This window comes from Trachemys scripta, chromosome 2 (assembly GCF_013100865.1).
Source record: "Trachemys scripta elegans isolate TJP31775 chromosome 2, CAS_Tse_1.0, whole genome shotgun sequence".
NCBI lineage: Eukaryota > Metazoa > Chordata > Testudines > Emydidae > Trachemys > Trachemys scripta.
The window spans coordinates 27866654-27888886 of NC_048299.1; the positions used below are offsets into that span (position 1 = coordinate 27866654).

General features: G+C 41.7%; 2 protein-coding genes across 5 annotated transcripts in view; one reads left to right on the forward strand and one right to left on the reverse strand.

Moving 5' to 3' along the window:
• Positions 1–7356: 7356 nt before the first annotated feature.
• LOC117872075 (vegetative cell wall protein gp1-like) lies at positions 7357–13678 on the reverse strand. 2 transcript variants are annotated; one of them, XR_004644397.1, is made up of 2 exons: positions 13549–13678; positions 7357–9174 (listed from the first exon to the last, which is right to left on the reverse strand). XR_004644397.1 is itself a non-coding variant. In XM_034760109.1 (2 exons), the coding sequence occupies exons 1-2, from the start codon at positions 13334–13336 to the stop codon at positions 9117–9119; spliced, it is 1290 nt and encodes a 429-aa protein (XP_034616000.1). In that variant the 5' UTR covers positions 13337–13472; the 3' UTR covers positions 7357–9116. The 2 variants fall into 2 exon arrangements, 1 of the variants encoding a protein (XP_034616000.1); XM_034760109.1 differs by lacking the exon at positions 13549–13678 and adding an exon at positions 12105–13472.
• A 118-nt stretch (positions 13679–13796) lies between these two features.
• Positions 13797–22233, forward strand: part of NRP1 (neuropilin 1) — a 136089-nt gene continuing 127652 nt past the window's right edge. For 2 of the 3 annotated variants that reach the window (XM_034760107.1, XM_034760108.1), the window contains exons 1-3: positions 13798–13964; positions 14140–14544; positions 17925–18099. In XM_034760107.1, the coding sequence (XP_034615998.1) occupies positions 14478–14544; positions 17925–18099 (242 nt within the window). In that variant the 5' untranslated portion in view covers positions 13798–13964; positions 14140–14477. Of the gene's footprint in view, positions 13965–14139; positions 14545–17924; positions 18100–22233 lie in introns of all 3 variants that reach the window. The other variant, XM_034760106.1, reaches the window with a different exon arrangement.

A 22233-nucleotide genomic window follows, 5' to 3' on the forward strand; every position in this document is an offset into this window, starting at 1 on the left:
AAGCTTAGTTTGAACAAGTTGGAGACACTGTTCATGTGTTAAGGGAAAGTGGGGTGATTGCCCTTCCCATCCTTCTTTCATTTAAGAAGTTTTCAATTTGGGGTGCTGCTGGATCCTCAATGACACTTGGAAATACAGGTGGCAAGAGGGACCCAAAGCAGCATTTACTCTTGGAGCTGAATCTTACCACTATGATTCATGCCTTTGTGACTTCTAGACTTCATTACTATGATGTGTTCTGTGTGGGTCCACATTCAAAGACCACTTTGAAATTACAATGGGTGTAGAATGCAGCTGCTCACCTGCTTGGCAGTGTTAGCCATATAGAGAAAATTAGATCTCTACTTTGAAAACTACTCTGACTCCCTGGTTGCTTGCAGGTGTAACTCAAAGTGTTGACTTTGATCTATAAATCACTAAATAATTTGGGTCCTAGGTTCCTGAGAAATGTCTCTCAACCAGTCAGCTTGCCATGGCAGTTCATGTTGACTGAAATGCTTGAGCTAACAGATCTGAGATTCAAACCACTGGGCAATGGCGCCTGTGCATTTAATGTGAACAACCCACAACTCCAGAATTGGATCCCCCAGCTGTTCTAACAGCCCATTTCTGGAGAAAACAATTCGAGTAGGAGACTATGGTCAATAGTCATGACACTCTCTGCTTGATACAAAATACAGTCAGACCTAATTGTGAGCCAGATTCTGGCATCCTTTCTCTTATTGAATAATGCTATATCCAGGAGTAGTGGAAGTATCTTATTGGAGATACTCATGGAGTAAGGTACTACTCAGCAAGTGTGAAAGTGGCAGAATCTGATTTTTACGGTTCTATGCCAAGAAGTGAATACATGCATCTGTAGCTCTACCTGATCAAATGAAACCTGTTTACCTGAATATTCTTTATGTTCCTGAAATGTTTTGGAAAAGAGGGGTTTAGAAGTAATTAAAATTCTTTGGAAGGGAAAAGATTTCATTCTTTTCCATGTAGGTTAAAGGCACAAATAAAAGTTTAAATTCATGAAACTATGCAGGTGTCTCATGGAAAAGGATAAGTTTTGATTCCTTGGTCTCTACTTTGCTTAATTGGATTTTGCTGAGCATCTGAAATCAACTGAGACTTTTGATCAACTGAACATCCAGAGTCACTTGCAAAAGCATTCATAACACCACAGACCTGAATATTTCTCTGACAGATATATTTTTTAATCTAGTAACAGTTCCTCACTAAGATATTTTCATCAAAAATGTAAAACCTTATGAAAAATTCAAATGTTTTGGTTCAGTTGAGGCCCTCAACTGGAATAATGTCATCACGTCTATACTGTGTGGTGTTATTTCTAGTTGAGGTGTTTTTTGTTTTTTCCCTGCTGCAGTGATAATGATTTCAAAGAGACTAACTCTTTTCACAGAAGGAACTACAGCACTTTTGATTCTGATGTGTCAACACCTTGCCACATGATGATATTTCAGGTTTCTTGTTTTGAGTAAATGTAATTCCTTATCATTGCAGCTTCATAAAACAGAAATCCATTTTGAACAAAAAGTATAAATAATGTATTTCTATTTTTATGTTTTCTTGGATATGATTGCAACTTATGAGAAAAGCCACTATAATTATGGATGCAAATGATTTCACAGTTACTGCAACAGATTTTGTTTATATACGTTAAACTATGTTGAGGAAGAGTCTGCTTTGATGTGGAAAACTTGTTAATATCTTTGCAAAATAGCAATCAGAATACAGGCTGTGGCAACTATAATGGTGACCATAGCATACGTCAGAATGTGACTCAAAATATACTTTTTTTTTTTAATGAAGACATTGGTGTATCTTGGATACAAAGCAGTGCAATATGGTGAACCACAGGGACACTGTTAAGATTTTTTAAATCAAATATTTTAAAAAATGTCTCAGACCTATTACTAATAATATTGTAGATTATTAAAACTGAAAGAAATTTACAAACAGATGGCAAGATCGAGATTATCAAGCAAAGGTCTCAATTAGTAGCAGTAGCAGAGCCAAACTGTCCCAGCACCCTCTAGTCCCAGAGCTATTGGGTAGCACAGCTGCTGAGACATCCCTTTGGAAAGTGCAGCTTAGCCAGACGGGATGCTAATAAGGAGAAGACCATGGGTTATTATTGTGGCTAACCCCTGTGTATATGAAAAAGATTAAGGGAGGCTCTTGTGTCATGCTCACCCACTGTACATTCACACAGAGACCATCCAAACTCTGGCCCTACATTTACTTTTCACCATTTAAGATGGCGGTTATGCTTCTTGCATTTCACTCAGCTTGGGCAATGTAATTACTGCAGGGTGCTCCATTTCAGGTCATTTACACCTTCTGGGTCTCATCTTTTTAAACAAAACCCTAAAATTTTGGATGTAAACTAAATTAGCAGTTGAGCTAAACTAATTTAATTTGATACAATATATATTAAGCTAACACTTGTGAACACTGAATTTTTTTTTAGGGCATAGGAAAGGGACATAAGAAGGGGCCTGAGTTCTCTAGGAAAATAAACCCATTTTAATAAATAATTCTCAGATACACCATATGATTTTCTGCTCAGGGATTGTTTCTTCCCAATATCTATAACACTTTATTATTTAGTACAAGTTGATTATGGTAGACAGTACTCTTCTTTTGGGGCAATGGGTCAGTGGGCTAATATCTTGGCTAAAGAACCTGAGCATGTTTCAATCAGCAACAAAGCAGCACTCTGTTAGAATGCAGCATCAGGTGACAATAATAGTAAGCTTGACTTCTACAATAACTCTCCTCTTAGCTGAGGAGAAGAATTATTAATGAATATCCCTAGCCTCTTTTACACAGCTGCTACAGCACCTATACCAGGTGTTTTTTACATGTACACAGTGTGCGCTCAATGAATGGACACTCTAAAATTTCAGATTGAATTCTTAATTTTGGAATCAATATCCATAGGTTTCATTTTGTTTATAAATTATTCATATAGGAATGTAGTGCTTAGGAAAAGTGATGGACTGAGGTCCCTGTGTGAGCGACCATGGTCCCCAGGCAGTCAACAGCCTGTAGCCACCACCCAGCAGCCTCCCTGAACATGTGGAGAAGAGGGCTAGTGAAGCTTTAGCTTGCAAGGAGCCCCACCCACAAAGCTCCTGATTAGGGGAGACATCCAACCCCATCAATTGGCTGGGAGGCACTACTTAAACAGGAAAGAGGCACAGGAATTTGTTTGAGCAACTAGATGAATTCCTGGATGGCTGTTACTGGACCCTGCCTACTTGCCCACCTCCAGGCCTGTTCATGGTTCTTTTCTCCTTCTCTCAGACCTATGTCTGTCCCTGGTTCCTGCTTTCCTGCCTTATTCCAGATCACTGCTCCTGTATTCTATCCCTGATGCTGACTCCGGCTTCGACCCTTGGCTTGACTCCTGATTCCAGCTCTGAACCTCGGCTCAGCACCTGACTCCATCTTCGGCTCTGACCCTTAGCTTCACACTTCACTCTGACCTCAGCTCCCGTTCCAAGTGCCTGACTCTAACCATTGGGCATGACTGTCCATGCCCTATTCCCCACATCCTGGCAGCTGAAGATGTCCGTTTATCCACAAAAGTAGGGACAACCCTAAAGAAACAGGGCAAGCTTGCCAATATTGCCTCACCAACATGCCTCAACATCACCACCTCCACCCATTCTCCAGGCCACCACCTTTACAGGTCAGAGTGTAGTTCAGTCTCCAATACCCACTCGCAGTCTGGCCTATCTTCTTAGCCTACCAACAAGTGTACTGATTGTGATGGAGGTTTTGTGATGTGGATTTCTGTGCATCGGAAACTGGATTGCCAGGCTGCCAAATGTCATTCAATTATTTGGTAGCCCCGTCATGCCTGCCCACATCCCAGCTGCCATCTCCTGCATTCTACTGTGTTGCAGACAGACAGTTTGCTCCTCCTGGCCACCAGGCATTGCCGTGGCATCTGGCTAAATTCTGTTATTTTCAACAGGCATTGAATCAGACTCAAAGCACAATGTGCATGTACTTATGTGCTTTGCTGAATTCGGGACTAAGAGGTTTTTACATATATGAAGTAATGGAAAATAGATAATGTTAGTACTGACTACATCATATTCATATCTATACATTACATAATGAAGATATTTTACAAATACATGTTTATATATGTGAATGAAATATTTCCAAGCACTCTCACAACTTCCCATTATTGTCACAAATATAGTTTAATTTTATTTAACATGTGATATAGTCCATGTGATATAGTCTGTGCAGCTTAGCCAGATGGGATGCTAGCAAGGAGAAGAACCTGGGTTGTAATTGTGTCAAAAATTATATTTCATCCATTTTGAGAATATCTTCACAATATGTTTCATGCAGACAGGTTATCACAAAGGGATGAAAGCATTAGATCCTTTACCTAATCATAGAGAATGCAGTGAAAGGACATTTGGGGCTGCATTAACGCTTAAACTTTCTGCATTAAGGGTTCAATCCTCCAAATTACAGAGCACTCCAGCAAGGTGCTGAGTATTTCTCCAAAGAGTTGAGCATCTGCAACTCTGATTGAACTCCCAGTGGCAGTTGAGAGCACTCAGTACCTTTTAAGAATGCTCAGGATCTTGTAAAATTGAGTCCTAACTGAAGTGATATTTTTTCAGCACTCTTTGGGGTGTGGGGGTTTGTTAGCCCATGATTTTGCCTGTATCCTCTGCCTCAGACTTGGTCCTTTCCCATGAACACACAACAATATTTTCTGCTTAACTTAAAACCACCTTTCCTTCCTCTCAGTACAAACTGAGTACCTTCAGAATTCACCACATAGAGCTGCTGTACCGACTCTCTGCAGTTAGGGCTTTTCTAAACAGGGAAGTTAGTGTGAAATAGCCACTCTACACTAACTCCCCATGTGGAAATGGCTTAATTTAATCCACACAAAGACCCCTTTAGTATGGAATAAGTGTGCCCATATGGGGAGCCAGTTCACAATAGCTATACAGCAATAGCTATTCTGCACTAGCTGGTCAGTTCTTTTCCCCACATAGACAAGCCCTTAGGTGGGCTTTGCATCTTTTTTCATCTAAATATAGCACACATTTGTTTTGTTTTTTAATCAGTGAGTTCTTTCTAATGGCAGAATTTACCCCAAAGTTTGAGGAGAAAATAACTGAATGTTTTAAGCCATGCACGAAGAGGAAGCCAAGAAAGAAAACTCAAAAACAACATGTAAGTGGCAGGGACTCATAGTGCAAACCTGGCTCTTTTTGGAATAAACAAATGCATGACTGTTAATCATTAGAGTTTGAAATGAATCCTAAAGTGTTATGGTGTGCATGACACAGTAGCTACAGACATGAAAAAGGAGGCAATATTATGTTTATGAATCCTGGGCTGATGACAAAGAAGCCCCAGTGCTGTAAGGCCAAGACAGCATTTGAGAAGGAAAAGCCAACGTCCCAGGGTACATTTTGAGGAACACAGAAAATTGATTTTTTTCACAGCAAACAAGATGTTCTCTGGCAAATGATATGCAGCCTTTGTCAAGGCCGTCCAGATGGCCTCTGTGAATAAAATACTGCACGCAGCAGTGACATACTTGTTGGACAGATAACTTAGAGATTTGGAAGGAGCCTGCTGAAGATCTACTTCATTAAAGGAATAATGTATCTGGTTAAGTGGTTAACAGAAGCCAAGCGGCTGGGGACAATTTTACAAAAGGAGAAGTTTTAGCTGCTATGGCAACCTGGACAACTTTAAGTCTCCTGATGAAATCCATTCTAAAGGACACTAAGTCATCATGAAGTCCAGTGCAAACTGGATTCAAATGGTTTGCCATATAAAAAATGGGTGATCACAAGAAAATTAATATCACAATATTTGTCACTTTTCCCAAGAAATAAGATTCAGGAGATTGTGACAGATCTTAAAGAATCTATAAGATGACCATTGCTAGGAAAACTGCTTTTTTTTTTTTTTTTTTTTTTTTGACAACACATTTTTTCCAAGAGGTAGACACAAATTATTATTTGACCCTGCTCCCATTGGAATGGGAGATTTGCCATTGACTTCAATGGCAACTGCATAGGGTCCAATATTTGTAAAACATGGGTGATGAAAATTGGAGGAAGGAAATGGAGACCACAACCATTTTTGAAAATAGGTTATTCCCACATATATTTCCCCACGTAGGCCTGGTAATTTATTTTGTAAAGATACGCTTGAGGATTGTTTATCAATCCAATTTTCCTCTCCCCCATCATGCCATGTTGACCAGAGTGCACCACAAATGAATTTTCAAACAAATCAATTGACCATCCATATCATAAAGCTAAAATACTTTCAGAGGGTCTATTTTTAAACTCATTTTTTCTTGAAAAAAATGACAACATAAAATATGAAAATATAAAAAAAAAAATTCAAAGCATCCTTATGTGAAGGGTGACATGTCACAGCAATGGTTCTACAGATATAGAAATAAGGGGATAATATTAAAATAAACCACCACTGACATTCTAAAAGTGAATCTGCTAGATCAAACATTAATTATTGTTCTCTATTTCAAAGCCCCAGTCTGAAACAGTAGAATCTAAGTTGTAGAATCTAAGTTGCTGCTCGAGACCTGATTTTACACCCTTAAGGTACAAGAACAGCAGCAAAATCTATATAAACTGACTACATTTAATTTATTTGAATCCCAGGGCCAGCAACATACATAATCTCCTGAATAAAGATGCACAGGTTAGTTGCTACTTCAATTACTTTATCTCTTAATTAACCCTGCTAACAGTTGAAACCATCCCACTGGAGGTAATCTGTAGCCTAAGGGTTAATCCTCTTGAATACCATTCTTGAATTTCTGGTCAATCCACTACAGTCTACAAGTGGGTCCTCCATTTGGTTTATAACATCAAAGTATGCCACCACAAACATACTCTAGTTAATAAATAACCCAAACAAGCATTTAGCTGAAAAGCCATTTAACATCAGCTGTAATAAGTGACAGACAAAATTATGATAGAGAACATCTATTGAAGAAGATGAAAGATGGCTGAGAAAAGGAAGCTGATCTGTAATGAATGCAGTACAACTGCTTGTTTACAGTGATTGCTGTGTTCGAGTTGAAGGGGGTGCATGAAAAACATGCAGCATCATGATGACAGCTTCCATTTTCCTAATAACATTGCATCCTTTCTAGCATCATTATGTAAAATATATATAGTAATATATAATTACATTACTATATTATTTATATAATGTATATAGACAGATAAATTAGATGGGTAGTACATTAATTTTCTAACCAAACCAGAAAAAGACAGGAAATACAAAGATAAGTCTAACATTGTTCTTTACTCATGTTTGTTTTTTATGATTATATAGCTTCAGTTTAGTGAAGCCTTACATATTAAATGGTCTGGCTATTTTTTATGTTGCACATTTATCTTCATTGAAACATACACTAGCACATCATTTTCTAACCAAATGGGGGGAAAAAAGTCGATAAAACAAGTTAATTATCTAAGGCCTCTTCCTGCTCCACTGAAGTCAATGAGAGTTTGCCATTGCCTTAGATGAGAGTATGATCAGATCCTTAGCCTCAGACAGGCAGATTTGGTACACGTTATTTCTCTGATCAATGGAGATAGTTACTTGAGACCTGTTTGGGTATATCAGTTATTATTAATTCTTAATAATTGACTATTAAATATCATTCATAATGCCATAAATTCATATTATGTTTAACATATCCACTGCTTAATCTAATACAAACAAGACTAACAAAGCCAAGTCAAGAAACAGAAAAATAATTTAGTAAAGAAGGTGTGGACAGATATCTGGAGGGAAGAAAGGAGTTGGGGAATGTAGGAAGGATTTCAGGAGAGATCTCTGGTACCAGTGATGGGCACAATGTAAGAACCTGAACAGAACAGAACAGCCTGGAAAAGAAGAATGTGAGGTTGTGTGCTGTAGAAGAAGAGGGAGCATCTTTCAGAACTATGTGGCTGTATATTGAAGGGAGAAGTAAGATAAGCGGAACGAGAAAAGCATTGAGTGTGAAAGATTGAGTGGGAGCATACAACATGTAGGAGTTAAAAAGTGTGGGAGAGGAGAGATGTAGCGGAGGGCAAGATTATGTATAATCTATAAAATGAGGAGCTTCAATTCAATGCAGCAAAAGACAGGAAGCCAAAAGGAGGTTTCAAGGAAGTGTCTGATGGGGCTAACAGGAGAGGAAAATAACACAATAGCTTCATTTTGGACAAACTTTATGGGAGACTAAATGAGAGACAGGAAGACCAGAGAGGAGAAGGTTACAAAGAATGGACTAGGACTAAAGTAGATATGAAGACACTACTAGATAGCTGTTTATTGTGTAAATTTGTTTCTAGCACTTAATAAAAACTAATAGAATTACTTTAATATAAAGTAACAGTGCACAACTTCCATTGTCATGAGCAAACATCTTGGATGGTTTGTTGTTGTTTTGTTGTTTTCAAAATAACACCATATAAATATGTCTACAGTCATGATTAATCACTTGCCAAACTTCATTTTTATTACATTTATTTTTTTTCTGAGTTATATAACTGCATAAAAGGGGTAAACTTCAAAGCTGTTCTGTACCACTGTTGTTCAAATGGCAAAACCATGTTTTTATTTGGACATTTATGTTTTATATTACATGATTTAGCCCAGGGCAAATATTTTTATGGCTGAATTATAAACTTCTCAAGAAGTGGGTTTATAATGGAAATGCTGGCAATCTTCAACAAAGTATTATTAGACACTAAATCAAATATCAAAGCAGTGATGGGCCTGAACCAAAAACCCAGATCTAGACACCTCATGAATGTTGGCGTGGACTAGATTCAGATCCAAACTTTCTTGCTCTAGTCCATTCCTACTATAAAAATCACATTATTGATTTGAAGATGTAAGGTGAAGCACATATGTAAGCATTTGCAGGATCAGGAACTATTCTAACTAAAATGTGAAAAGTGAATTACGGATTATAGGCTTCTGAATGTTTCATTTGATGCCAGTATATTTAGATGATTAAAGATTAAACATTTTCAGATAAATATACATGAGCCATGGACAGAATGGTTTCACATATCAGTCATTTGAACGCAGCTCTCACGTAGGTGGAAGCGTATATGTGGGTGTCTGCAAGAGAGAGACAGAAAGACAGTTAGAAAAAAGGCTATTGGTGCACCAGTCCGTAACACTGTATTATATGCACTCAGAATACTATAGCAGAACTCTTATGCCCATTATCTAACTCGAGAGTCTTGGTTCAGTGCTGAAGATAGATAGGAATCCTGCTTTATAGGCCACGTAGCAACAGCAGAGGTCACTTCTGCCTTGTAGCTAAATTGTCTCTACAGTCCTAGTGCACACATCTCTCCATGTGGGAGAATGGTGGAATAAATCCTGGGATATGGATTAGTGGGTACAGGGCAGGTAAGGTGGTGAAAGCAACCTTAATAACTGGGATTTGCAATTTATCACATGAATATCACCTCCACCTATGGGGCGTATATATTTTGCTCTGTACTTATACATTTTATTTTTAGTTCAAAGAATTATATTTATTTTAGAATACACAAGTTAATACATAATAGTATAATAAGTCTGGAATAACACAAATAAAAAAAGAGAACTTGCAAAACTGATAGGAAAACAAACACAAAAAACAGATGGATTTTTGTTTGGAGCATCCTTGTATAGCGTAGTTGAGAATGGATTTATTCTCTCTTCAGCTTCATAAAGACTACATGATAGAACAGCACAAATCCTAAAGGAAGAGAGCCAAGATTTTCAGATAAGTATAACTTTAAATTTATTTATTTTCTGGGTGTCTGCTCAATAAGTGAAAATAAAGCTAAAATCAGCTTCCAAGGCTGTTTTAAATATAAATATATTAAAAATGCAAACAACCTACCTTAAATATGTAATTTACTAGCAAAAATAGATACACTTCTAAAAAAGTTACAGTCTCTCTCACAGGACCAACCCAGCAGTTGTTTTAAGGACAACACCAACTCACTGGCTGTAATATCCGCATCTGAGTTTTAATATTCAGAGTGATATTGTTAACCTACCTCCCATGCTACTGGAATGTCACTAAGAGAAAAAATGCAGTACTTAATGTGCTATCCACTAAATATACATCACACTCTATCAAGTAAATGCATAAGTACCATAGATGATGGGTTCAGAGAGTAACTGAAGAAGGGGAAGTGAGGCAAGGCTAAAACTAAACCCAGATCTCAGTCTGAAGTGCCTGCAGGCCTAATCTTGAGCCAGGAACCATAGTCTGTTTGCAGACATTGGCATGGGTAAGAACTGAGGAGATTGGAGCATACAGACAAGATACTGAGTTCAGAACATGACAGAACTGGCATCAAGGAACAAAATGAGGATGTGTGATCCTATTGGTACTACAGTGGAGTTCACACTCTGAGACAGATAGAATCTGATCTAAATCTGCAGACTGGGGATAAATTGACCTGAAATCAAGGCTTGAATAGGGCTGGAAAATCTGCTCAGAAAGGCAAAAGAGGGATCTCAACTGAGAGTGAGTCCAGGGCTTAGGCCCAAGTGTGGAGACAAAGGAACAGAGAAGGCTGAGCCTGCATATGGTTTCTGAACACAGATGTAACACATTTGTAACTACTCTGTGTGTGCCTGCAGACTCTCACAACTGTGTCTGAGATATAGTTCAAATGTATCTTTAGAGTGGGTAGGGATTTATTCTCTGGTTACCCTAGGAATATGACCCTGGCTCTCAACAGGGCCAAACTTGCAATCACAGCATCCTTTAAAGAAACACCTTGTGGAATGAGATCCCTGACAAGCTTTTTGAAAACAGAGTCTGGCCCTACACTACACTAGTAACAAACAGTTTTCAAATTCTATTGGGGGAAGGAACACGTGCTTGACATACATCCTCAGCCACAAGTCATTTTCCCAGTGCAGACTCAGCTTGGCAGAGCTTTTAAAGCATTTCCACTGACTAAAGAGGGACCTGAATGTGCTCTGCATGAAGGAAGCATCAAGTTTCAGACAGGTGATTACTCAATGGGAAGTGGGGCACTGTGCAAGGCAGACCAATGGGGTGGGGTAGAGATAGTCCCAGTAGCTGGACAGCACAAAACAGTGAAAGAAAAGGAAAGGATCTGCTGCCAGCAGTGGTGCCAGACTCCTGAACATCTCTCCCTGAGGTTTGTTAGCCTATGCATGTTCCCAGGTGTTGGTGAAAGGGGGGTTGCTTATCGGCTTGATAACTGTACTGCCCCTCAAGCCCCTTATTATGTGGTGGGGAAAGGAGATTGTGAGGTTGGGGTGCATTAGGAAAGCTAGGAAAGGGTAGGGTGGGAAGGAAGTGATAGTCTGGATGGAGACCAAAGAGGAGAGGCAATAGGTTGTGAAGGGAGAGCCAGGGGGACTCAGGTGATGAGAAGGGGAGCAGGAGAAGGGAGGAGGGGAAGTGTGAGGAGCTGGGGGGAGAGGGGAGGAGTGGGAGGGGAAGGGGAAAGTGAGCTTGGGGGAGAGGGGAGGAGTGGGAGGGGAACGGAATTTGGTGCTGAGGTGGAGAGGGGAGGAGTGGGAAGGAAGGGGAGCAGGAGATGAAGTAGAGAGGGGAGGGAAAAGAGAAGGGGAGGGGAAGGGGAGCAGGAGCTGGAGGAGATAGGAAGGGGAGGGAAAGGGGAATGGGAGCTGGGATGAAGGGGGAGGAGAGGGAAGGGGAAGGAGAGCAGGAGCTGAGGGGAGAGAGGAAGGGAAGGGGAGGGGAGCTGGAGCTGGGGTGGAGGGGGAGGAGAGGGAAGGGGAAGGGGAGCAGGAGCTGGGGGAGAGAGGAAGGGAAGGGGAAGGAGAGCAGGAGCTGGGGTGGAGGGGGAGGAGAGGGAAGGGGAAGGGGAGCATGAGCTGGGGGGAGAGAGGAAGGGAAGGGGAGCAATGGGAGGGACGGCAGGGAGCGGGAAGCAAGACGGAAGCGCAGTGAGTAGCAGGGGATGGGAAGGAAAGCGCCGGGAGAAGCGGGGCAGAGGAAGCGAAGGGCTTGCGCCAGGTGCGGGGAGTCGCTCCCCCACCTCCATGAGCTGCGGCTGACCCGGCGGAAAGGGACTCTCGCGCTGCGCCCCCCAGCCCGGCCAGGCGGGGCTCGGCGGGCCTCTCCCAGACCCGAGCGCTGCGCTCCTTCGGGGGCACTGGGTGGGTGCTGGCTCCTCCAAGGGTCTTTTCTTGCCCCCTGCGCGAGACGCCGGCGGCGGCTCCCTTCCCGCCTGCTTGGGGCGGCGGGGTAGCCAGGGGCCGGCGAGCTCCGCGGGAGGCGCCGGGCTGCCTGGCGTCCCGTGCCCCCGCCGGAGGTACCCGCGAGCAGCTTCCCCCAGCCCCGGGCGCGCGGGGTCACCCTGCCACCGAGCGTCTCCGAGCAGAGCCGGGAGCTGGACACGAGTCCCCAAGTGCCATCCCCCGCCCCGGGGAGCCTCTCGTGCGGCTCCGGGAGCCTGATGCCCCGCGTGTACCTGCCCTTGTGGCGACACACTGCCTGGCTGGCAGGCTCCCCCGGGCGGAGAGCGGGAGGGAGGAGAAAAGTGGGAGTGAAAAGCGGAGGCTGTGGGACTGGGGTGAATGGACGGATCATAGCGGACACCGGCGATGTTGGGCTGTGGATACTGAACACAATTGGACAGGGAGGGGTGAGGGAGGGGAGACCCACTGAGTGGTGCATGACGGGGCTAGAGACCGAACATACTGCGATGGGCTTGGCCAATGGTGGGCAGTGAGTAATGGAGAATGGTGAGCACACATTACACAGTGAAGGATGGGGGCAGTGATGGTGGATACACTGGATGGTGGGCAGTGGATGGTGGGCACATTGCACAGTAAAGGATGGGATCATTGATGGTGAATGCACTGGAGGGTGGGTGGTGGGCAGTGAATAGTGGGAATATGTGCACATTGCACAGTGAAGGATGGGAGCAGTGATGGTGGAAGCAGTGGATGGTGGGCACATTGCACAGTGAAGGTTGGGTGCAGTGATGGTGAATGCACTGGAGGGTGCATGGTGGATGGTGGGCAGTGAATAGTGGGGATTCTGGGAACATTGCTCAGTGAAGGATGGGGGCAGTGATGGTGGAAGCACTGGACGGTGCATGGTGGATGGTAGGCAGCGAGCACGGAGGCTGGAGAGTGGCCATAGTGGACAATAAGCCCGGTTGGGAGAGGAGCCAGTTTGTGGAGAGCCTGGAGCCAGGGGCGCGGGGTAGGGAGGGGAGGGAGACCCGGCGTGCGGATGGTGGCTCACGGACACGCTGGGCATTGAGCCACGCTGGGTGTGAGCACCGGACACGCCGTGCTGTGAATGGGAGGTGACGGGACGAGGTGATGGGTAGTGCCCGGTGGGCAGACGGCAGTGGCTGCTGGCCGGGGGGGCTGCGCTGGAGTCTGCTGCCTAATGACCGCGCTGTTGCTCCCGGCTCTGTCCCGCTGCACATGGGCACCGCACGCCTTGTCAGTTTCACTTGGCTTTACCTGGCCCTCCGCCTTGCCGTCCCCATTGGGAAAGGGGCGGCCCCTCTCCTCCCAGCCGCCTCTGGCAGTAGCTCCCAGCCCCCCGCTGAAGTTCAGGGCCCCAGCCTGTTTTGTTTGTGTGTTGTTCCTTCCTTTCTGCCGATGTCTTGGGGGGCTGAGGAGGAGGGCGGGGAGGGGGAGGGGACTGGGGCTGTGTTGACGGCGGCTCCTCTGCCTCTCTTATTGCCACTGAGTTGCGCTTCTCCTCCTCAGGCTGCAGGAAGGAGCCGCCCGGCGCTTCACACTTCCCCACGATCCCCATCCTCCGCCTGGCTGCCCTTCAGAGCCGCTCACCCGCCCGGCAGCAGCAGTGTCCCGTTTGCAGGTGCCCGGCAGTAGCCAACCGTGGTGCCCCGCGCTCTCCCCCTACAGAGCAGGTTAGTCTCAGGCACTGACACACCGGGGCTGCTGGAGCGCACATACAAAGGGGACAGAGCGGGGGAAACTTCTGTGTGTGGCTGAGTTACAGGCGAGCTGGTCTGGGGAAGGGAGGGACGCAGTTTGCAAAACTCCTGTCTCTCTCTGCTCATCATTTCTCTCTCCTCTCCGCAGACCAGCCCCTCCTTTGGAGAAATCTTCCGGGGGGTTCCAGAAGCCGCCAGGATTTTTGTTTTTGTTGTCAGTTGGCTTTCTAGCCTCTTTGGAAATGGCAGGGGCAGCGACGCCTGGAAAAGGAGCGAGTGTGGGAAAAGGGAGAGGAAACCGGAGCTAACTGACGGGATGCAGGCGACTTGAGACACACACAAAAAGAAGCGTCTCTCTCTGCCACCGGGACTCAGCTGCTGCTGCGGACCTAGCGTTCTGCCCCTAACTCCAGGCGCAGGATTTAGGAGCTGTGAGGGGTGTTTTTTTTTTCTCTCTCTCTCCTTCTTCTATAATCAGAAAGGAGGATGGATTGGGGACTTCTCCTGCACTGTGCAGCCCTCACCTTCACCCTAGCCAGAGCTTTAAGGAGCGGTAAGTGACAGAGAAGACAACTGATTTCAAGTTATTGAGATAATATTTTCAGATCTAGGGCCCATTCGTGAGTTCTAATAACAATCAAACAAGGAGAAATGTCTTGCAGTGGAAGGAAGACTAATCTGATTACTAGGATGAGGGGAACTTTTCAGTAAAAATCCCTGATCTGCACTACAGTGTCACATAATCATCACACTGCTTTCAACTTTATTTTCAATCCCCTTTCGGTTGTTATATAAACGAGGGCTGCTCGCTTTCACAAGATTAGGGAACCCAATTATTGTAATAATGTTTCCTCTCATTGGCAATTAAATAAGACTCTTAAAATCTGCAAGATAAGAGTACCTTAAAGGAAAGGCTTTTTGTGGGGATAGATATTCAAAATATCATCTTGTGTAGTTGTAGATACCTGGCAGGTAGCCTGGTCAAGTAAGACATAATCTATTTGTTGCAAAAGTCTGGAGTTCTCATGGAACCTGAATAGTGTCTATAGAGGAATCTGTAGGCTTGCAAGGGCTTGGGACTCAGTTCTAATAGAGAAATCCCATAACAATGACTTTTATATCTAATTTACTTTCAGGCAACACTTGAAAACACAGCTAATTAAAAACAACCAGCTCTTCGTTCTTTGAACAATGCCTCAGCACACTGAATATTTCCCTGAATTATGCACTTTTAAAGATGGTCTAATTGTAGGATTGTTTGACATTTAACTAGAAGACATGAAAGAACTCCTGTGAATTTTCCTTTCCCAGCAAATCCTGAGCAATTATTATTAACTAATTATCAAATATTTACTTTTGCCTGACTAGACTTTCAATCAAAGTAATTAAAAGAAGAGAGCATCCTCCACTTGCAGTGGTATATTGTTTTAATAAGAGATCACAAGTGGAGGGTCCTGCACGGAGAGGAATGTAAATCACATTTTTATGATGAAAGTTAATCTCTTTGCAATAAATTTTGAGGAGGCTGCCTAATTTAATAAGCCAGAGATTCCTCCTCCAGTGATTTGACACAGAAGCAAACACATTAAGAAAGAAAGCATGTGCCAGTCTTAGGTTGTGAATCTGTAGTGAGATCCAGCCTGGTCTAACCCTTGTGAGCTGTAGGTAAGGAGGTGGGGAGTGACAATAACCTCCTCCTTCTGTCTGAAGCCATTATTTGTAAATGTAAAATGACTGCTCCATATTTCTGCATCACTTTGGAGCAGTAGCAGAAGTGATAAAATAATGGGGGTTGAACCAAAGCGTATAGGACTAAATGAAATGAGGTGTAGGGGTGACATTGCAATATTACTGATAATATTCTTCCTTTAAATACAGAGCAGAAATAGGAAGTACTGTTGATGAAGAAACTGTCTGAGAAGCAGGCTGTCTGTGTAGGTATAGACATAATAGCCCTACTGGAGTCACCAAGGCCATTAACCTCTTCTGTAACTTACCAGACCTGCTAATGCCAATGTCCACCTCCGTCCAATATTAGTGTCTACTAAATTAATTCATTAACCTTATTTAGAACTAATAGTCCAAAGTCATCAGAAAACTGCCGTTCTTAATTAAGTGTTGGAGAGATTTCACAGACCCAGGGAGTCTAGCAGTCCACATTATCTTATTATACTGTCACTTTCCCAGAAGTCGCAGATTAAACAGCACTGGTGGTAGTGAGTCCGCCTCAACGTCTTCTGAAGTGACTCTGTCAAGTGACTAGAAACAGCACTGTTTTATTTCACTCACTGAACGGATGCCAGATTCTGCCATGTTGTTTGCACAGAGTCGTAGTGGACTTAATAAGACAGGATCACTTCCCAAGTCTGCTACACATTGGAAATAATGCTAGGTTCCTTTGGAACCACAGACAGGCGAATCACGGAGATCACTAGCTGCAGATTTTGATCTCTTGGTTGCAACACCTTTTTGTTCCTGGCAAAGATAAACAATTGGTTTTAGAAAGCAAAAACAGAAACAAATAACAGGCTAGGGCCAACCCAAGCAATATGGTTAGAAATATCTTGCTTTTGAACAAACAATATCATATATGTCGTCTCCTTCCTTTCTAATTTATGGCAAATGATTTCTATAATGCTTGTAGCTTTATGCATTTTTTATATGCACTTCATCTTTCATTTCCATTTGACCTGGTTTTCCTGTAATAAAATTCTGTACATTTATAAATTCATGCTGAGAGCAAAGAATGACATTTTCCTTCCACAGGGAATCTATGAGATACAGTATTACAAGCTGTATATACCATTATTGAGAAATAGTGATATATAGATTTATATTTATTAGTGCATATATGCTTTCCTTCTGTAGTTTATTCTCATACTTTATTGCTGAAAATTGCGTATCAGTATGTGAGGGAAAGTTTCTTTAGCTGAAGATCTATGGTAAAAAATCCATAATAATAAAAAGCCACAATGCAAACCTACACTGAATAATGAATCAAATGACCTTACAGGTTGGATTACTTACCTCTCTGTTCTTCCAATACACCTTAAAATGTGTAATCCTAACATTGTTTGACAAAGGAACAAGATGCAGCCACTATATTTCATACTTGCACTTGGTGACTGTGGTAACTTTTCCAACTATTTTGCAATTAGAAATAAACCTGGATCTTGTTTTTTTTGGGGGGGGGGAGGAGGAGGGGAGGGTTGTTTCTGCTCCATTTCTTTGATCTGGTCTCCAAGCATGAACAAACTTCCTTAAAGGAGTAATACTGAATCATTTCTGCTTCACTAAATGCACTTTGTTCTCTGTTAGTCTGCATCTGAGGAGCACAGATAACTTCAAATTGCTTAGATTTATGGACTGATAAAACAAAAGAAGGCTTTGCTGTAAGCGAGCAGGGGTCTATGAAGACAACTCCCCGATGGCCAATGACACAGACCAGGCTTATCATCAGAATAGCTGTGCAGGGGGTCAGACAGCATCTTTTTAGTCACTCTCCACTTAAAACTTGTTCCTTAATAAGATTACACATCTCTGAGATAAATCTAAATGAAACCCCTCGGAGCCAGTGTTAACATCAATTGTGAGGATGCAATGTTTTAATGCTGTGAGGGTTTTATTTGTGAAGGGAACCTTTGTAGAGAAACAGTTTTGAAACTTGGCCTCTCAAAATTAGAGCCACCATTTGTACGGATTAGCCCTGGAAGCAACAACTGGTGTACATCCAAATTTTGCATTATATTCTTTCCTACAGAAAATGTGATCTGTAAGAGATTACTTTAAACACCTAGAATGCAATAAAAATTTGCTAAAGGAAAATGTAGAAAACACAACATTTTAATCACATTGACTCATTCAGCTGTACTTGAAGATTTGTGATTGATTGGAGCCGATAAACTGAACAGGAAATTTTTGTTTTCATTGCAGATAAATGCGGTGATAATATAAAAATTGTAAACCCTGGGTACCTTACTTCTCCTGGCTATCCTAATTCCTATCATCCAAGCCAAAAATGTGAATGGCTGATTCAGGCTCCTGAACCATACCAGAGAATTATGATCAACTTCAACCCTCACTTTGATTTGGAGGACAGAGACTGCAAGTAAGTGAGACCATCAGTAAAGGGCGCCAGAGCACCATCTAGTGGATAAAAATGTTCATATTGTCCTGATGTCTACATGGGAAATAACAGCTATGTCCAAGATAGTGTGTAAAATGAATCCATCAGGGATTTGAATCCGGACCAGATAATATGTTAGTGCCAAGATGCTTAAGTTAGGTTTTGTGCTTCCTAAACCTCAAAAACCAGCAAGATTATCTTTGATTGAACCTTGTATTCCTTCTGTCTGCTTTTCCTGGATACAGAGGCCCAATAATTGTTTTTCCTGTTGAAACTCTTTCCTCAGTATTTGCAGTCATTTAGTGGTGGTGGTGTGTATGTGAGCCAGTGGATGGAGCTTTGGTTTGTACTTTTCCAAAACAGTCAACTATTAAAGTTCTTTGAGAACCATACACAGTAAAAGTGGATTAGTAAGAGTATTATTAGGGGGAAAATGTTATAATTTTCTACTATTTTAAAATTACATTTGAATTACTTACATGTGATGAGAAAAGCCATACCTTAGTGTGGCTTTATAATACATTTTATGGGAATGTGAACAGGATGGGGGATTTTTACCACAATATGAAACACATTAGTTCCATGTTTTTATTTTAAAAATAAGTACCATAAAATAATTCTCTCCTTCGTGTTAGTTAACTGCTCCAAACAATCTGGTGAGAGGTGTACATTTTCTCAAAGCACTGACTTCTCTTAACAATCTAGTCTAGACTGAGAGATTACTCTGACCCATTGGAAAGGGGCAGTGTATAGCTGTCTGATAGTCACAATTCCCCTCTCTGGTTTTCTCCTACAGGGTCTCTCTTAGATTGCTTCCCCTACTTCATCAGTTTAGTAGGCTGAGAGGAGGTAGGGTGGAGTCAGGCTCCACCCTTTCCTCCCCCTTGCTCACCCACTCCCCACTCTGCAGGCATGAGAACAGCCCAGCAGAAAGTACTCTCCACCCCCATCTCCGTGACCAAAAAGCAGGTAGTTTGCACATGATGACCCATGGTCTGGTTGTGCCCCATTTCATTACAGTCAGTCCACAAACTCGGACCACTTCTTTCATCAAGAACACATTTTAATTATTCATTATTTATACAGCTCCAGAAATGTGCATGGCCTTTTACAGATAAAAAAAGACACAGTTCTTGCTCACAGATGCTGATCCTGCAAGTTATTGAGTGCCCTCTGCTAAGAAACTAAATTTGAAAACAATGAGAGTTGAAGGTGCTCGGCACCTCACAGGACTTTTCAGCATCTCTCAGGATCAGGTCCTAAATGTAGCATTATCTGAGGAGAGGTGGTGACATGCAATGGGGAGGAGAAGGTTATGATTACTCAAAGAAAGTGCTTACACTGAAGTGCTTAACTTTTATCATACACATCTTCTTGGTTCCAATTTTTGTAATAACAAATTGAGTTAGTTACTTCATGAATATTAACTTCACTTAGATTTAACTTGTTTAGTGACCAAGTGTAGTAGTTTGGTTTACATTTCATAAATTTTCAGTGTTTTGCATAATCCAGCATAGGCCAATGTTTCACATACCCACGTGTGGGTAATAACAAAAGAAGGCTCCATGTTTGTAAAACTAAACTGTCCATTTATTAAAGCACCTATTTGCAAAGGTGTTGCAACTGCAGCTAGCATTCAAGCCATGTGTACATGGACTGACTGCCTAGTGCCTTCTCCAAACTCTTCCCTCCAGCAACCTGTGCGCCTCCCTCCAAGTTCCATGAAGGTTGATAGAGTCAATTCTAGTTTCCGGTTAAGATTATGCTTCTGAATATGGTTATTACTGTAGGCAACACACTTCAGAACTCTTTAATCAGTTATATATGTGCAGTGGTCCACTTGCCTATATTTTATAAATGTCATTATGTTCCATTTCCCTTCTGTATACAGGCTTGTTGCTAATCTTTAGAGGTGTTTGTACCTGGATATCAATTTTTTTTTCTGCAGTTTAGGTAGATATCAGAGAAGGAAATAGAACATATTGTAGGGTAAAACCTTTTGTGTTCCTTGGCAGATTACATGTATTCCAAGGTTCTAAAACTGTCTCAGTCTAATATAACAGTAAATGATGTACAGTATATAACTATTTAGATAAGAAATAGCCATTTTTATGTAGAAATGCACTAAATATGCAAGCTGGTCTTTGATGCATTGGGGCCTTAGACAATGAAGGAGCTGAATTCCCCAATTCCATCACTTCCTACTCCCTTCTTCTCCCCTCTTAGTAACTCACCTTGAATCATTTCTTCCTCCCAAAGGACCTCCCTATTATGGACAGTTGTCTGTAGCAAGTTCTTGTCCCAGGTGGTCAGAAACTTTGCAGGCAGAATGGTTTGAATTGGACTCTTGGGGAGTGACCATGATGGTTCAAGTGTTATTTGGTGAACTCTTAAATGCAGAACCTTAGGATACCTACTATTTACTATCTAGCTACAAGTTTGCTTATACTTAAGGCTGTCCCATTTAACTTGAGAGTGAGTAGGTTTGTGTGTTAGCTGACTAATGTAAAAATGATTTCAGCAACAGGCAGCTATCAAGAAACAGTCTGGTTTGAAATTTCACTGTCTGCTGAAGAAATTCATATTCCTGTTACCGGATCTTTGTTAAAGCAATAAACAAACATAATAAAACATATGACACGGTTATTTGCAATTAAGTAAATTTTGATTTCCTAATATAATCTTCAATTTATTTGCCAGCTGTGTGTGTAATATAGAAACGTGGCATTTCAAACTAGTCTCTAGTTTACATAGAAATTAATAAACAGCTAATATGACGTGCAGACAGAAAATCAGAGATTGGGAAATAAAATGTCTGGGAAGGAAAAAAGGGGTCCTGGATACAATTATACTGGACTAGAAGAGCAGATGTTGTCTTGGACTAAATCCTGAACTCCTTATGTCAATAGAGGTTTAGTTTGTTTGTTTCTCCCTGAGTGAGGACTGAGTAAGAACTTCTAGAGTTTGGTCCCTAAAGAATAATGATGCGGACCTGGAAATCTCACTGAGCCCATGGAGAAAAACAATAAGACCTTTAGATGTATGTCCGGTTATTCTTTATTCGCAACAAGAGAGCCAAGGCATCTCATCTATCTTTCATGTACATTGGTGTAAATCAAAATTAAATCCATTGAAGCCAGTGAACTTATACCCATGTAAAACTAGTGCCAATGAAAGGAGAATTAGGCTCAAGAATTGTAAATATTAGCTATACTGGTGGCACTCTTAGTGAGCATCTTTGTGTCTTAAGATTTTGGAAGTTCCACATTACATGCCTGGTATAAATATAGCTAGCAATTATGTTTTGCTCCAACTGAAGAATATTTCCCAAATGTTTTCTAATGATCATATGGTATGTCATGTGATAGTTATGTAATCACTGTGAATATACTTTATTTGAGGAAGTTGTATTATTTTAAATTTCAAGTAAGCAGAACTAAAATTCAAGTTTCTTCAGAGAAATCCCAAAGGGCTCAGCTTCCATCATATTGGGGAATAAAGATACAATAGTAATTAAGTAAATGTACTTTCACACAATTTAAACAGCTCTAATGAAAAATATCCTAAGGACAGAATTACCAAACAAGCTCTCTGGAAATACACTGTCACAACAGGATGTGTAAAATCATGTCTTGCAGCCTAAAAACATAAACTGTAGATTCATAACAGTATAAGGGTATATTCTCCTCACAGATGTACATAATGATACCTTTTAACGTTAATGGGAGCTACATACCTGCTTCAGGAAAGAATGAAACCCAAATTCTGGTGGAGGTTTCAAAAGAATACAAGTTTGTGCTTATTGATTATTTTGCCCTCTCACAAACAAGCAATGAAAATAGCCGCTGTTTGTGAAGACAGGAACACAATTAGAAGTAAAAGGAGGAGACAAAACATACGATTGAATATTACCTAAAATGCTCGAATATTTGTTGCATGTTGTAAATGCTTTTCAGCACTTAGCTAGGATGTACAAGTCTTGTGTTGCTTAAAGTATCCTACTGTGTAAATGTAGCCATCTTGAATCTTGTAAAACTTTATATCTGGAAATAAACAAGGATGTCACTGATACAGTACTTTGAATTTATGGAACTTTTCCGGTTTCCCAGCAATGCA